Consider the following 16,046-nt stretch of genomic DNA (forward strand, 5'->3'; position numbering starts at 1 on the left):
TACAGCTTTCTCCAAATAGGCAGAGGATAAGAAGGTAAGCTTCTATAAAATATTCAGGGGGAGCTTCTCTCGGTGAAAACAGCTCTTGCTTATAGAGTCAAAAATGGATGTGTTGTTAATTTCTCAGCATTTCTCAAACTTAGCTGCACGTTGGCATCACTTCTGGAACTTTTAAGAAAGAAATCCCAAAGCCCAGGCTGCACCCGAGACCAATTAAACCAGAATCTCCAGGAGTGGGACCCAGGTGTCAGTAGTTTATGAAGCCCTCCAGGTGGCTCCCACATGTGGCGAGTGCAGGAGGCTGAGAACCACGGCCTTAGTGAATGTGAGCCACCTGCCCCAGCAGGGGCGCTGTGCTGAGCCCCGCAGGGACACAGCTGCAGCCGTCCTGCTGATTGGCAGTGGTGTGTGTGTTGGGAGAGGGCAAAGGATGAGCTCAGCTGACAGGTGGCCGCAGGGTGCACCTGGCTGCATTCTGGCAGCCCCAGTGGTGGATGATCCGGGTGGGATCGCACATGAGACAGCAGGTCAGGCAATCCTGCCTGGGCAGCCATGGGGGCAGTGCTGCTCCCTCCCACACCCGCTCCTACAGGGACATCTGGAGAAACGCTTCACTGTCCCCAAGCTCCTCACCTCCCTCCACCCTCTGCTCCTGCCAAATGGGCGGTTCAGCAGAGAGTAAGCCTGGAGCTCTCAGGCTTTTGCACATTTTCTAAAGTGTCACTCATCTGAAACAGTCCCTTCCTGTGGTCACCCTAAGTGTCACCCTGTCCTATCTGCGTCCTCCTCGAAAGACTCAGCGCCCACACCTCTCTCTTCTGGGAAGCCGCTCCAACAACTCCAACTCTCCCTGACTTCATTCCTCGCCTCATTTCTCAGACTGAAGTGTCTACATCATTCTTTTCCTAATTAAAGATGTCCCAGCCAATGACAACTCCTCTGCTGCACTGAGCTATTATCTCTCCCCTTGTTGGTGTTAAGTGCTGCACCTTTGGGTCTTCTGTGGCTAACCAGGCAGCAAGCAACTAGAAGCACGGTGACGTGTCTCACACACCTTAGTAAATGCTCCCTGCCGCTGCCGCCGCCCCCGCCTGGAGCTGCTCCTTGCACGTGGTTGATGTTTTATACATACTTGCTCCTTGGTTTATCTCGCACTTGGATCACTGCCATAGCCTCTGATTAACTGGTCTATCCATGTCTCCTTGAAGCCCTTCTCTACTCTGTATGTTGTAGTCAAAGCAAATTGTTCCTGCAAATGTAACAGTTTCAGGATCCCCTGTATACAAGCCTTAGTCTTTCAGTGCCTCCCAGGGATCTTTAACAGGACCTGGGAGGTGCTATGGGGTCCAGCTCACATCTGCCCGCATTACTGGACTCAGCTCTTCCCTCCTCAGCTCACCCTGCTGCAGTCTCCCTCATTCTTCCCCTGCTCTCTGTGCTCCCTCTTGCCACAGGGCCTTTGCACCTGCTGTTCCTTATGCCTGAATGTTCTTTCTCCTCTTTTCCTTTGGCTCTCAGTCCGACCTTCACTTCTCTGACCTCCAGACTTACCAACTGCCCCATTCTATGTCTGGACAGTGCCACGTCTCTCTGCATTGTAGGATGTGATGCATCCTACAATGGATGTGATGCTATTTCACATACATTTGTGTGGTTCGAGGCTTAATGTCTGTCTCCTTTGTAGAACTGTGAGCTCTGTGAGGATACACAGTACCTATTTTTGCTCAACATTTTATCTCTAGTTCCTACCATAGTGCCAATCACATAGAAGGCATTAAATCAATATTTACAGAGTGAATGAATGATGAATGAATGGATGGATGGATGAATGAGTCACCAGTAGAAGGAGAATAAACAAAATGTATGACTGGTCACTAGGATCTGCAGACCAGGGGCAGGAAAACCACAGCTTGGTGCCACTGCAGGGCAGCTTGCACAGTGGCAAGGAGCTGTGACTCCCCGTCTGTGGGTGGGATAAGCTACGGGTCAGAATGCCCGTCATGCCCACAGCCCCCGCAGTCCCTGCTGAGCAAGCAGTCCTTGGTGACATTGTGGTAAACAAAATAATGGACCCCCAAAATGTCCATGTGCTAATCCCTAGGACCTGTGAATGTGTTACCTTATATGGCAAAAGGGACTTTGCCGATGTGACTAAGGTTACAGACCTCGAGAGGGGGAGATTATGCTGGATTGTCTGGGTGGACCCAGTCTAAGGACATAGTCCTAAAAAGTGGAGAGCCCTTCCCAGCTGGGTTAGGGAGATGAGGTGAGAAGGAGAGGTTTGAAGCCTGAGAGGGACTCAACCCATCGCTTCTGGCTTTGAAGATGGAAGCGGTGGCCATGATCTAAGGCACGTGGCCTCTAGAAAATGGGAATGGCCCTCAGCTGGTGGCCAGCAAGAACACAGGATCTCAGTCCTACGAGCACAAGGAAATGGATTCTGTCTGCCACCCGAGTGAGCAGGGACAGGGATCTTCCCTTGGAGACTCCACAAAGGAACACAACCCTGCTTGATTTTAGCCCAGGGAGGCTCGTGTTGGAGTTCTGGCCTGCAGGATGGTAAGATAATACGTTTCTGTTGGTTAAGCCACTGGACACATGCTAAATCATGGCAGCGGCAATGGGGAACGAACACGGGCACTTCCCATACAGGTGGCCACCTCCTGTCCCATCCATCTCCCCCACCCTGCTGACCACAGCAGGGAGGGCACGTGTCTCAGGGCAGCCACACGTGACCTGTGAGGTGCTGGACGGAGTGACCGACTGGGAGCAGACGACCAACAGGGAAAGCCACTGACAGAGGGGAGGGGACAGTCGGCAGCTGAGGGAGCAGGAAGCCCTGGGCAGCCGGCGCCACCAACACATCTGCTGGCTGGCTGGAACTGGCTCCCATTCTCGATAGCTTCTGGCTTTCTCACCATGTGGCTTATGTGCCTCCGGTGGGGCCCGGCTCTGCCTGGCATTTCCTGGTCTTTGTTGGCCGCTGTGGTCCTTTTGTCCCCTTCCCATACACCTCCTGATAATTACCCTTGCATTTCCCCTTGCTGGGTTTGGTCCTAACCCCCACTCGGCCTCTCTGACCTCACAGTCCCAGTCCTTAAGGGGGTGGTGCTAATCCCTACATGGGGGGCTATGAGCATGGATGCCCTATGGAGGGAAAGCGCTAACCATTGCCACGCCACACACATGCTGTTGCTCCATCGTGGCAGTCAAGTGCACGTGGCAGCTGGTGGCGTTCTGTCCTCTCTCCAAAATCCCTTTGTTGTTCCCTTCTGTCCTCCCTGGCCCCTACCTCACCCAGCTTCTTCTGTTGGCTCCTCAGGATACCTGCAGGTCTTGCTAAGCCCCAGAGGAGGCCTTTGGTCCTAAAACCACCTATGACTCCTGCTTTAGATACAGCCCAGGACAAACGGACTGCAAAGACTGTCTCTGCAGTGGGTTCTCTTTTGTCCTCTGCCCCTCTGGACGGCTCACAGCAGCCTGGCAGAGCACTGGGCTCGGCACGCCCTTCCCCCACCTCTCGGAGGGGGCCCTGTGCGCTTAGATGACTTTACAACCTGGGGCCTACACAAGCTTAGGTTTCCAAGTAAATAAACACAGGACAAATGTATGCCAGCAGGCTGGGATCAAAACGCATCTCCAGCTGTTGGGAATACAGAGAGAAGCAGTTTCCTTAGAAACGAGTTCCCCAGGGGAAACGGTCAAGCGAGGCAATTTGAGACCTCAGCAGAGGGAGACCTGAAGTTTCAGAGTCTGGCGTGTCCTGAGCTCCATGCAAACAGCAGCCCCTGCTGACTCCCCGAGCAGAGACGTTTCACGTCTATGCGAAAAATGGTCCCTTTAGGTCATGAAAGCATCAATACCGAAATGTGTTCTAGAGATTTAGATCTTCCAAAGCACTTCTGTGTAGAACGTTCAACTGACTCCCCCCACAACCTGTGATGCAGACCTGGCAGGTAATATGGTCCCATTGTACAGATGAGACAAGAAAAGTTCAGAGTTTGACTCACTAGATGAGTCACCCAGCTAGGGCAGCTAAGGAAGGAACATAAGTACACTATGTCCTAAGCCCCTAGCTCAGCCTGCAATTAGACACTAAATTTGAACTAGTTGGAGACAAAAAGCATTACTTTATTACCTTCAAAGATTTGGAAAACATAGATATTTACTGAAACACTTAGAATGCCAACAATCCAAATCCCTTATTTGTTTTCTTTCTTTAAGAAAAGCGATGCTTTAGGAATGGTGGTGATGGCTGAGGTTTCATTCACAGGACATCCTTGGCTGGTCGGGACAGTGGAAATTTCCACCCACCAGAATTTCATATGTATACTTCCAAAGTTAAAGGACATTCAGAGTCTAAAACTTTTAAGCAGATTAAAATGCATAGCTTTCTGGAAACCTTTGCTGACTCTGGCCAATGTTCAGGCTTCTCCAGAATTCAACAGGGCCAACATGATTCACTGAATTCTTTATGAATTAAGAAGCTGTAAATTACATATCTTTTCTTTTAAGCATGCATTACTTTCCACGCTTTACAGCCAAGCCGCATAAACAGTGTCACAGAGGCAGTGTTCTCCCTGGGAACATTTGCTCCCTCTCTCCCTGCTCCTCCAGTGGAGGGTGGCCCAGGGAGGCTGCAGTAATGGCTGGGGAAGGAGCCCAGCTTGACACTTTTTTGGAGTGTGAAAATACAAAGTGGTATCTATGCAGACTATTTCCCCATGAGAGTTTCTAAGGCCAGGTTTTAAGCAAAGCACAAGACTGAGTCACATGTGTAGCTGGCAGAGTGAAAATGACAGCAGCAGAAATCCACTTGCATGGAAGCCCAGACAGCAGAGAAAGGAGTGGCTTCGGAGGGAAAGAGATTGCCTCCCTCACTTGGAAGTCACAGCAGTTGCTTTTCATTAGAAGTCATTCAGTCTCATTAAATACGATCTGTGTGCCAGGTAGTCCCCTACCCTGGAAATAAAGGAACCTGGACTCCAGCTGGGGAAGAGTCTCAGGTGCTGGGATGTGTCCAGGTGTGCCCGGGCTCAGAGGACGCTCACACCACAAAAAGAGGCAGCCACCTCCCCACCGGGGAGCCGAGCGTCCGGCTCTGGACAAGGAGAAATGAGCCTAAGACAACTGCCTTTGCCTGGTGTGGCTGCTATAAGCTGAACCTGTCTCTATGCTAGCACTAATTTATTTAAAAATTATTATCCGGTAAATGCAAATGAAGAATAGTTTGGAAAGAAACAGAGAGTTTTAGAAGAGCTAGTTGTTTCCAGAAAAGATGAAGAATAGCTTAAAAAAAAAACACAAAAACGCTTGATTATTTGAAAACAAATTGCTATGACAGCAATGCCTTTGTAAAGATGGACAGACAATGTTCATAAAATGATTTTGCTTAAAAAGCACAAAACATGGCCCATCCTTTTCTCGCTTTACCACTCAGGAAGTAAAACGCAAGGTCCAAGCGGGCAAAAGGCTGCCCTGGAGAGTCAGGGGGCCTGGCCTGTCCTGCTGGAGGGGCCCTGAGCCCACCTGTAGACCCGGCCCGTTCCCGCACCTGTAAAGCGATGTGTCCCCCCCTCTCCAGGGACCCTGCAAATCCCAGGATCGCTTTACCCTTTCCATTTCTTCCACACCACCCGGCAGCACAAGATGATATTATTTCACCCTCAGAGGAGGCCTCCTCTCAGCTGTATGCTAAGCAGCTCCGCAAGGCAAGGCTCGGGGCCAGGAGCAGAGCTGCCCGATTTCTGGCAACTGGATAAAGCAAGGGGCTTGGGAGCACCGAGATCTAGAATGATGCGGTAAATCAGTAGATCCGTTTCAGGCCAGCAGCTGAGACCCTGTGTGCGTGCCGAGTGCAGGGAGGGGCCTCGGGGCACGGTCCCCCACGACGGTGGCCTGTGTGGCCTCGGTCAGCATCCCTCTCGGGGGCCTGGCCCACCCGAGGCCTTGCTGAGGGGACGGCGGGCTCCTCACAGCTGCCTGTGCCCCACTGAGACACAAACAACACCCTCTTTTGAGTAAACAACTGACCACCGGGCTTGCCAAAATGAGGACAGGCTCTTCTGAAAGGGGCAATTTTATCTCAAGAATCTAATGGGACCAAGGAGATAGAATAAAAAGTTTCAGCTATTAAAAAAAAAAAAAAAAGCAATAGACCATCTTCTTCCAAATAAACAAACTATCCTTTGAAGAAGAAAACAGCCTTCTAACCGGGTCAGGCTGGGGCCAGATCATGAAAGAGTCACGGCCCCCCAGCCCCCACCCCCAGGCTCTCCTTGCCTCAACCCCGGCTCCCCAATTTTCTGCCCTGTCGCCTTGGGGAGTCCGGTGCTTCCCTGCTGGGGCCTTGCCAAGCATCGATCAGATGAGCTCATCTGACACAGAACCTTCCAGAACACAGTGCTTACATTTGGAAAGAGGCCCCTACAAATCTCTAAGGGTAGAACTCCAGGCAGGGAGATTTCCCTAGAATTTCTCAAGTCACATCATAAGGGCTGTTATCAGCTCTTCAAAAATATAGAACTTGCCCCCACTACCAATTTTCAACATATTATGAGCTTTTAATAAACATTTTAACCATGATTTTTTTTTCTTTCATGTGTACAACTTTTCTCTCTCATGATTAGGGCTTATTATTTGTGTGAGTGTGTGAAGACTGTATTACAAGAAATGATTTACGGGATGGCAAAAATAAAATCAAATCAAAAAGCTTGACAGCATAGAAAACCCTAGGAAATTTCCCTCAACCCTTACATTAATATTCGAAGAGCAGTGTTTCTAAGACTCCTTTCCATATCGTTGGTTTTTCAACATTTTCTGCTATCATTTGGTTCTAACTTTCTTAGTATTAGGGTTGAAGCAGAATTTTGAAATATTATCTTGATTAAACGGAATGTACTGATTTTAAAAGAACATGTAACTATATTAATCAGGATTCAAAACAAATAATAAAGATAATTTGAGAAGAAATCATTCCTCTATTGAGTCTATACTCTGAATACATACTTGTCACTGGATAAAAACCACATAGCTATATTCATAATATATACTTTAAAGAAAAAGATTAGGGTTTTTACGATCCAAAGCTGGAAAAAAAAAGGTAAAAGCCACTTTAAATATATATACCATCAAAATATTTCACTGTAGCCTTAGGGAGCTGAAGGAATGCTGAACAGTGAATGGGGGGCTTGGTCTGGGCTTGGCCCACCTGCAAACTAGACACGTGACTTCTCTGTATCTATTTTCTCAACTCTAATCATGGATTTTAAGACATGACAGCGACATTGAAGTGACAACATACCAAAATGCTCCCAGCCTCTAAACAAATGCCTTCATTATATTTAAAAAAATTAAATGAGGAAACAGTAGTTTGGGCGCAGTCCGGAGACTAACCGATGCTTTTCTGTAGCTACGAGGCTGACGCCGAGGACCGGTCAGCAGTGGGCACAGGCATGGCGTGATTTCCCAGCAGTGGGACACGTCTGACTCATCCTTATACTTCCTTTTTTTTCCTGCTTGTGCCCAGTGACAGCCCAGGATGGGTCTGGGGGAACCTGATGGGCCCTCCCAGACACGGAGACCAGGATCTCAGCCTCCCAGGCCCCAGGCTGTCAGCTGCCCAGCCAACGTTTGTCAGCTTAGGCCACAAAGGGATGCGACATGTACCTTTTATTCTGGTGCTGGAAGAAGAAAGATGCATAACTCTGCCCTCTGCTTTTACTAACAACTTCTGTGCTGTGGAAATGACTCCTGGGCTCAAGACTAACACCCCTTATGGAGCTGGGGGCCCCAAATGAAGGTCCAGAGAAAGCAAACAGTTACTGCCGCAGTGGCGGGGCTCTGTCGTGCGGTGGTGGAGAGACCCCGGGCCTTGAAGGCAGAGGACATGGCAACAGTCGGTCAGTCATGGCCGTGCCCTTACCAAAGGGTGACTTTGGCGAGTCCCACATGGTTTTGGGACCTCAGGGTCCTCACTGGAAAACACCTCTCCCTCGCAGGGTTGCCATGGGAATTGAATGGCAGGAGGGCTGAGAAGGAGCTGTGCAGCCCTCTAAGCGAGATTCCCCCAACACGCTTTTCTTTTTACCCACGGTAATGCTGGCCAGGACTCCTTAGGAAAGACTTTCTCTCCTCTGGGACCCAAAACCTAGCACTAAAGACAAACTGAGCTGAGCCAAGCAGAATTAGAAAACCACTTGAGACAGTAAGTGTCTGCTAGGGTCTGAGTCATCTGGAACAAGTTTTCAGTGGTCCAAACTTCCTCCCCGAGGAAGTGGCCGAGCTCCCTGGAGGTGCCACGGGGCAGGCCACGGACGGGGAGGGGTGGCTTCCCAGCCTGCAGGAGCCGCTCCCAGGGCAGCCGAGAAAACACCTCTTGCATGCAACGGGACTTACCAGGTAGCGCTCCTCCTGCCGCATGCTGGGGGTGCGGATCATGTGATTCTGTTCCCCTCTCCAGTCTCCAAAGCGACGGAAAAAATAGTTAGATAAAAACCGGTTGACGGGGTCTCTAATGATGTTGATGTAGACAGGCTGGTCTCCTCCAAACCTAACACACACACGCACACAAACATGGAGCTCGTTACAACCCATCACTTCGGGAGGGAAATAGGGCCAACTTAGACAACGTTCCCCTCTAGGTTAACTTTATTATCAAAAGATGACCTCATCGGCTAAGGTGCCGATGGACACTTTAATAAGCAAGTGGTGTTTCCTGATAGGCGTTTTATTTATCATCATGCAGGAAGCGGAGATGATACCTGCTCCAGGTACCTGATACCAGCCACGCTATCTGTCAACATTCAGGTAGAGATGTTGCCTGGTTTCTCACTAGGCAGGATGATGGGTTTTTTTGTTTGTTTGTTTGTTTTTTGTTTTTTTTAAGAGACAGGGTCTTGCCCTACCACCCAGGCTGGAGTGCAGTGGCTCAATCATAGCTCACTGCAGCCTCGAAATCCTGAGGGGATCAAGCGATCCCCCTGCTTCAGCCTTTTGAGTAGCTGGGACTACAGGCCATGCCACCACGCCTGGCTTATTTTTAAAAAAATTTTTATAGAGAGGGGTTCTTACTATATTACCCAGCCTGGTCTCAAACTCCTAGCCTCAAACTATCGTCCTACCTCGGCCTCCCAAAATGCTGGGATGACAGGTGTGAGCCACTGCGACTGGCCCACCTGTAGGTTCCTTGAGGACAGGGCCATGCTGTTAAACTTTGTATTCCCTGTGGTTAGCACAGAACCTATTGGCACACCGTTGGCCTTCAGCGCTGTTTCGGTTGACTGGTAAGTTCTGACTGCCTTGTCGGTCAAATGGTACCTCCTGTATATTGCATTTCTTTAGTGAGTGCTTGCTGTTTGCCTTTTTAAAAATACTTTATGTGACCAACTTGCTGAAGCCCCACAACACCTGAATAGAGTAGTAACTGTAATAATCCCCATCTACACATGGGGAAACTGAGGCAGAGAGAGGGTGAATAACTTGTGACTGAGTCAGGATATGAACCCAGGTAGTCTGGCTCCAGAATTTGTGCTCTTAGTCATGGAAAGGTGATGTCCAGAGTTAAGAAAAATAATAAAAAGTAATAATGTTCAGGATATTAAGAACAAAACAAAATTCAATATAATTATCCTCAAGTGATAGCAAATGGTTTCAGGTAAAAAGAAAACAAAACTCCATTTGTTCCATTTTAATTTCTTCCACAAAATGATTAGACAGACCACTATAAGCTGGCCCCAAAGCAAGGACTTCCCAAGGCAAAGTGATGAGGCTGGCTATATTTTTCTCAACAATTCCTCCCCTTTCTCTCTGCACTGCTAAAAAGCAGTGGGCCAGAGGAGTCTGCAGAGGGCACCGCGATCTCTGGGCAGAGGCCATGATCTAGCGACTTCCTGAGGCATCCACAGGCTTCGCTAGCCCTGTGACCCTGTGACCTCCTGATGGGAGTATCCAGGCATTCTGTCAGGGAGCAGAAAGAGCTCAGAGAAAACAAAGTGGCAGGACCCTGCACCCGCCTCTCTCCAGCTGAACCCACCTGGAGTCACAACCACATCCTGCGGCAATTAACACCTACCATCCCCACTGGGTATCCATCCCCACTCCTCTGTGCTCCAGGCCCTGTCTCCCACACTGTGTTGACATTTCTGTCTCTTTCATCCGCAGCCAGGAATGACATCACATAGCACACTGCGTGGCGCACAGTAGGCGTTTAACAAATGCTAACCGAATAAAGATATGAACACCTAGGTGTATGTTTCTCAGTTGTTACGTTTCTGCTGACACCACGGGGCTCGGTTGCCAGAGGAAAGGAGACGTAACAAGTCACCAATCCTTTTTGTGTATTAATTCATATAGTGTCCCCAGGTAATTTGCATTTTTAAAGAGACCCTTCAGAGAGAAGAATGCAAGGAAACAAAAAGGAATGACAGTCATGCCTAGTGGAATTTCAGGCACTAGGATGTATGAACGATGTTCTGGATTCCTCGAATATGACGACACTGGAAAACACACTGCTCAAGAGGAAGGCTGGCCCTGCCAACACAAACCTTGTCAGTTCACAGACGTATACAAGATGGCATTCATGCACCTGGATGAACAACTAGCTGTAGCCCCAGGAGCTATCTGTACCAACCACCAGCGAACCACCATACACATCCTGGACTTATCACTGACTTTTAATTAAATTGGGTTTCATATCTATGATAAACAGCAACTGAAGTAATAATGCTAGGGACTAGGAAGATAAACCACACATACCAAATAAGAATCTAATTAGCCCTTCAACAATTGCATCATGCTTTTAAAAACCTCAAATGTACTTCTATGTGTATGTGAGGAATGACTAATAGTGCTAATTAGCAGAACTGCCCAATCACGCGAGTGAACGTACAGCTTCCCGCTAGGAGACAGTGCTCAGCCCGTCCACCGCCGTCTGCCATCAATAGCTGCAGGACTGACAAGGCTTACTGAGTATGGGTGACTTGCTCCTTTTTGTGTCCTGTAACCCAATGCGGAATTTCCAGATTAATCTTCCCAAACAGAAGTGTTAAATGGCTTAAGAACTTACTGTCATGTTTCAGATAATATAATAGCCTCTAAAAATTTCTAACTATGAGAGAGAAGAGTCTGATATGTACCTTTCCCTTTCTAGAAGGCAGCAGTAATAATGGTTTCAGGCTGCCGGCCCTCATCCTTTCTGTACACACAGCTCCCACCCAAACTGGGAACATCTGTGGTGACCCGCCAGTTATACAAAAGGGCCCAGACTACCACCATGATACCACTAGAGTACACCACGTGTGCTCATGCCTGGGAAGGAAAACAAATTTCCCCATCCTTGTTCCATCCTCTTTCAGGATCAGCTTTTCTTCTCTCAGTATTTTTGAACTCTGTTCTGAATTCTTAGTCACCCCTATAAAGTCTCTCGGTCACCTGAACCTACCGCTTACCTATGACTCCATTCTTACAGTGAAAATAGTTTGTATCCCACTATTCCATGCAGTAAAACACTCTGGCTTATTTTTAAAAACCCTCGAGAGAAGATTCTACAACCTCCCTGTGAATCGTCCTATTGGTTGACCTAACACTTTAGGAGTCTTTGTTATTCCCAGCCAATAGTCTTCATCTTCCTTTTCGGCACATTTCCTTTTGTTTGAGCCATTTGACACAAAGGATTAGCTCTTGTGTGCTTTTAGAACTCTTAGCCTTTTCAGCTTCAATTTTAGTTCCCTTAACTTTTTTGTTCTTTTAAGAATTCCTTTGGCTTTTGTCATAAGATTTATTGCCTTTCATTTTATAATCTATGGCTCTAATTTGGTCTTCATTGAGCACTAAAAAATTGTGGTGACTACAGCTGATCGTGGGTTCCAAGTTGTGCATACCCTAGAGAGCAGAGAGTCAGGCCATACTTTGCTTTTCACTCAACAACACATTCTTTTGTTCCTTCGTCACCACAACTGTCACTACATATTTGAAGCTCCCTTTTAAGTCATCCTAAAATAGCAGGTATTACCAATTTCTATGACATTTATTCACAGGTCAGATTTACTGACTCTGTAATCACCCCTGTGGGTATTCTGACCCTCTGCAAACTTACCATATTCTTTTTTTTTTTTTTTTTTTTTTTTTGAGACAGAGTCTCACTTTTGTTGCCCTGGCTAGAATGAGTGCCATGGCGTCAGCCTAGCTCACAGCAACCTCAAACTCCTGGGCTCAAACGATCCTCCTGCCTCAGCCTCCCAAGTAGCTGGGACTACAGGCATATGCCACCATGCCCGGCTAGTTTTTTGTATATATATTTTTAGTTGGTCAATTAATTTCTTTCTATTTTAGTAGAGACGGGGTCTCGCCCAGGATGGTTTCGAACTCCCAACCTCGAGCAATCCGCCCGCCTCGGCCTCCCAGAGTGCTAGGATTACAGGCGTGAGCCACCGCGCCCGGCCCCATATTCTTTTAATTTTTCCTTTCATTGATTATTTTTTGGTGAGAAGATAAAGATCTAAAACAGGATATAATTCTCTAGAAATAATAACTACCTGGTTCTCATTTTGGGAAGACATTTCTAACTATCTCATTCTGAGCATTTTCATCAACATCTGCCCCATGTTGCTACTTCAATCAATTAACCAACCCATCGATAATATTAGGCACCTCTTCAATAGCTACACAAAGCACTTGGGTAAAAATTCTATGTATATTTTTATCAAAATGCTAAAGGTATTCTTCCTGCAACAAAAAACGCTGCATATATTAAATCAAGACTTAAGACCAGAATTATTCTGGAGAATTAAGGCTGTTTTATCCTCCTGCCACAGTAGAGTTTTCTATGACTGGAAACAGTTTTTGAAAGCATATCTTCTTCTTTTTTAAAATCATGGTAAAATATTTGTAACATAAAATTTACCCTTTTCACCATTTTTAGATGCACAAGGCAATGGCATTAAGGACATTGGCAATGTTGTGCAACCATCACAACTAACCACCTCTAGAACTTTTCAGCACCCCAAACTGAACCTCTGTACCCATTAGACAAAAGAATCCCTTTCCCCCTCCCCCAACCACCATTCTGCTGGAAGTCTATCTTCTTTGTAACCTCTGCCCTGGATGCAGAGGTTATCTTTGTGCTGCTACCTATATTAAAAGATGAAAAGTACCCCAGGCCAGAGGCCCACGGCTTTGATCCTTGTCCATGAGGGAAGAAGACACTTTGAAGTGAGAGAAGGGCCATCTTGGAAAAGGATGCAGCTTTTTGCAGGGGTTGGGGGGTAGGGAGGGCAGCGTGAGGAGCTGCTGAGGAGGAGAAGGGCAGAGATGGTTGTTTAAGGGTCCTTTGCTGGACACCCCTGCCTGGCCGTAAGGACAATCCTGGCAGTTACGGGGCCAGCATGGAGGGAGGTCTGCCCTTTGTCCTTACGCCCCATTCAGGGGGCACTTCGTCTTCTCTGCCCAGGACAGGACCCCGCAGCACAAAACATAAGTGGAAGAGACAGCTGTGTCTGCTCTCTGGCCTGTGCTAAAGCAGGAGGTGGAAACATTAGCTGGGAGAAGCTGAGACGAGCGAGGGAAGGGAGGGACGGCTGGGTGAGGGCTGATGCTGGGAGAGGAGCATGAACAACAAGGCATGGAATAAACAGGGGGTGCGGTGGCTGCAGGAAAGCCCAGATTATACCTGTCCTCGAGGGGCCAACACAGCTGGTGGGCTCGTGCAGCGGCACCGACTCACCTCAACATGGAGGGAAAAGCAGAAACGAGGGGGCAAGAGCTCCGTGTGAAGAGGACCAGGCTGGCAGTGCTCAAGCGGGATAAACTGAGAGAAAACTATCACTCGCAAACGGAGCTCCCGTGCTGTGCGTGAGGAGCTGGACGCAGCGCCAACTGCTCGCATCAACTTTTACCGTGGTGTTCTCTTCAAAGCTGGCGGCTTCCGCCACATTATGAAAGATTCAAAGGGCACGGAATCAAAATGGATCACTTTGCTAATAAAAAGACAAAGTCTACATTTATGAATAAGATGTGAAAAACAAAGTGAGTTATGAAATTAGTAAGACCTGATTTGTTTTGGTAAAGAACGCCATCAGAAGGACAGATTTTTGTTCACAAAATTCTGATGTGAAAAACATTTGTTCACATCCGTAATTAAGACCTCACTCGCAGGGAAGAGAGAGTCCAAAACGCCTCCCTTCCACATCGCACCCCGCCTGCTTCTCTAGTGACTGATTCATTTTTAATCTTTTGTTTCTGCAAGTTAGTGCCGGAGTGGGAGCCACCATCTGAGATACATGAGAAAATAGAAATGGAAGCAAAGGAAGGTGAGGCGGTTACCAGTGAGAAAAAGAGAATGACATGAAAAAGGTTGAGAGAAGTGGTGGTTTGAAGTTACTTAGTGTATTGGTATCTCTCATAATGCACTTGGACTATTTTGATAGCATTGGGCTCTGAGGCAAAACGTCTTAAGTTTTTTTTCTGCAAGAGGCCATTGGTGGGGGGGTGAGGGGAAGTGTAGATTGGAAAAAGAATTACTTCCCACCCCCCCACAAAAAGCTTAGAAAACAAGCACAAAGTGGGGGCAGAGGGCAGACAAACTGAGTTGTGGTCTGTCATACGTCTTTCCGATGTGTGGCTCTAAGATATATCTGAAGGGAGACTGTTAATATTAGAAAGTTGATCTTACTCAAAAATTGTATCCTAAAGTTACTTTGAAAGCTGGAAAAAGATACATGCAGTCACAGTAACCAAATGTTAACAACCCTACTGAAACATCATGACAAAGAGTGACAGCAAGGGTGGCTTTGACTCAATTCTCTAGGTGGTTCAGGTGAAGAACATTTGTCTGGCCCAGGTTTCCAGGGAGTTCAAAACCTGCGTGGAACAGTGACCCAGAGCAAAACCTGTGAACCCAACTGCAGCCTCTGAGCTCTCTGCTGAGCTGGTAGTCCCTATGTCCTCCGGCAGGAAACCTTCCCCAAGGCAACTACAAAAACACCCCGCTGGTCGGATTCTATTGCTTGCTTGGATTAGTAAAACTGGATTTAGCCAAATGTTTGCTCCTAAGTCTAAAAAAGGAAAAAGAAGGAACAGAAGAAGAAGGCTAGATGATGAAAAAAATGAAGTAAACCAGCTGTGGAATCACCAAGAGCTCACAGGATAGCATTTTACATCACCCACAGTGTCTAAATTTCAAGGTAAAAATGCCATTTTTGATGGAGAAAAAGAAATAAAGGGCAATTAGTTTTGGCATAATGCCAAACTTTCAGAGGTTCGGAACATTTGTGTGCAATGGAAGGTGTGTGGAGAGAGGCCGGCCCTGGACTTCCATTCTTAGAGTCTGCTCTGTGTCTCGCCGCATGTTAACGACATGCGGAAGATGACAACTATCTACAAAGAATATTAGGTTGCAGTATCAACTCCTCTCATAGTAACCCCATTGTCCTGAAGCAAGCATGCCTGTCGGCAGTTATAAGGGTACGTTTCTTAAGAGCAACTTAATTATCTTTTATAATACCTTATAATTCAACGTATGTCTTGAACTCATTTTTTAAAGTATGTTAAATCCCTCTCAACAAGTCCCAACTTAGTTGTTTTTCTCTGTCAGTTGTATATTTGGGGATTTTCTTTGTTGGCACACAGTTTGTCATTTATGTCTAAGAAGTTCTCTTTAAATAAACTATTCCCTTAAAAAAGGAACAGCTGATCTGTAACTTCCCATGTTGGATAACAATGGTCTTGCCAGTGTTCAAGTTCAGCTTATGCTTCTGTTCATTTTTATGGAAGTCCCTGGAATGTGGGGTGGGAAGAGAGGGGGGAGATTGCTCCCACAGAATCAGGTGGGCTCTTTAAAGGAGCAAAGCTGGCCAGGCCAGTCTCTAGTTATTCCTGCTTAAAACTCTGCCCGCCGCTCCATCCCAGCCATGCTCTCCTCTGGGCTGCGCAGCCTGCATCCCTTGCAGGCCCCCTCTTGGTCCAGCTTTGGCTTCTCCTGGCCCCTGCCCTGGGCAGGCCCTTCCCCTTCATTTGCCTGAAGCTGACATATCCCTGACAGCCCAGCAGAC

General features: G+C 47.5%; 1 protein-coding gene across 1 annotated transcript in view; it reads right to left on the reverse strand.

The window, feature by feature from the left end:
- Positions 1-16,046, reverse strand: part of UST (uronyl 2-sulfotransferase) — a 279,876-nt gene that overhangs the window by 90,727 nt on the left and 173,103 nt on the right. The window contains exon 5 of the mRNA XM_020287257.2: positions 8,398-8,551. Coding sequence (XP_020142846.1) covers positions 8,398-8,551 — 154 coding nt within the window. The remainder of the gene's footprint in view (positions 1-8,397; positions 8,552-16,046) is intronic.

The sequence above is a fragment of the Microcebus murinus genome, chromosome 5 (genome assembly GCF_040939455.1).
Source record: "Microcebus murinus isolate Inina chromosome 5, M.murinus_Inina_mat1.0, whole genome shotgun sequence".
NCBI classification, from domain to species: domain Eukaryota; kingdom Metazoa; phylum Chordata; class Mammalia; order Primates; family Cheirogaleidae; genus Microcebus; species Microcebus murinus.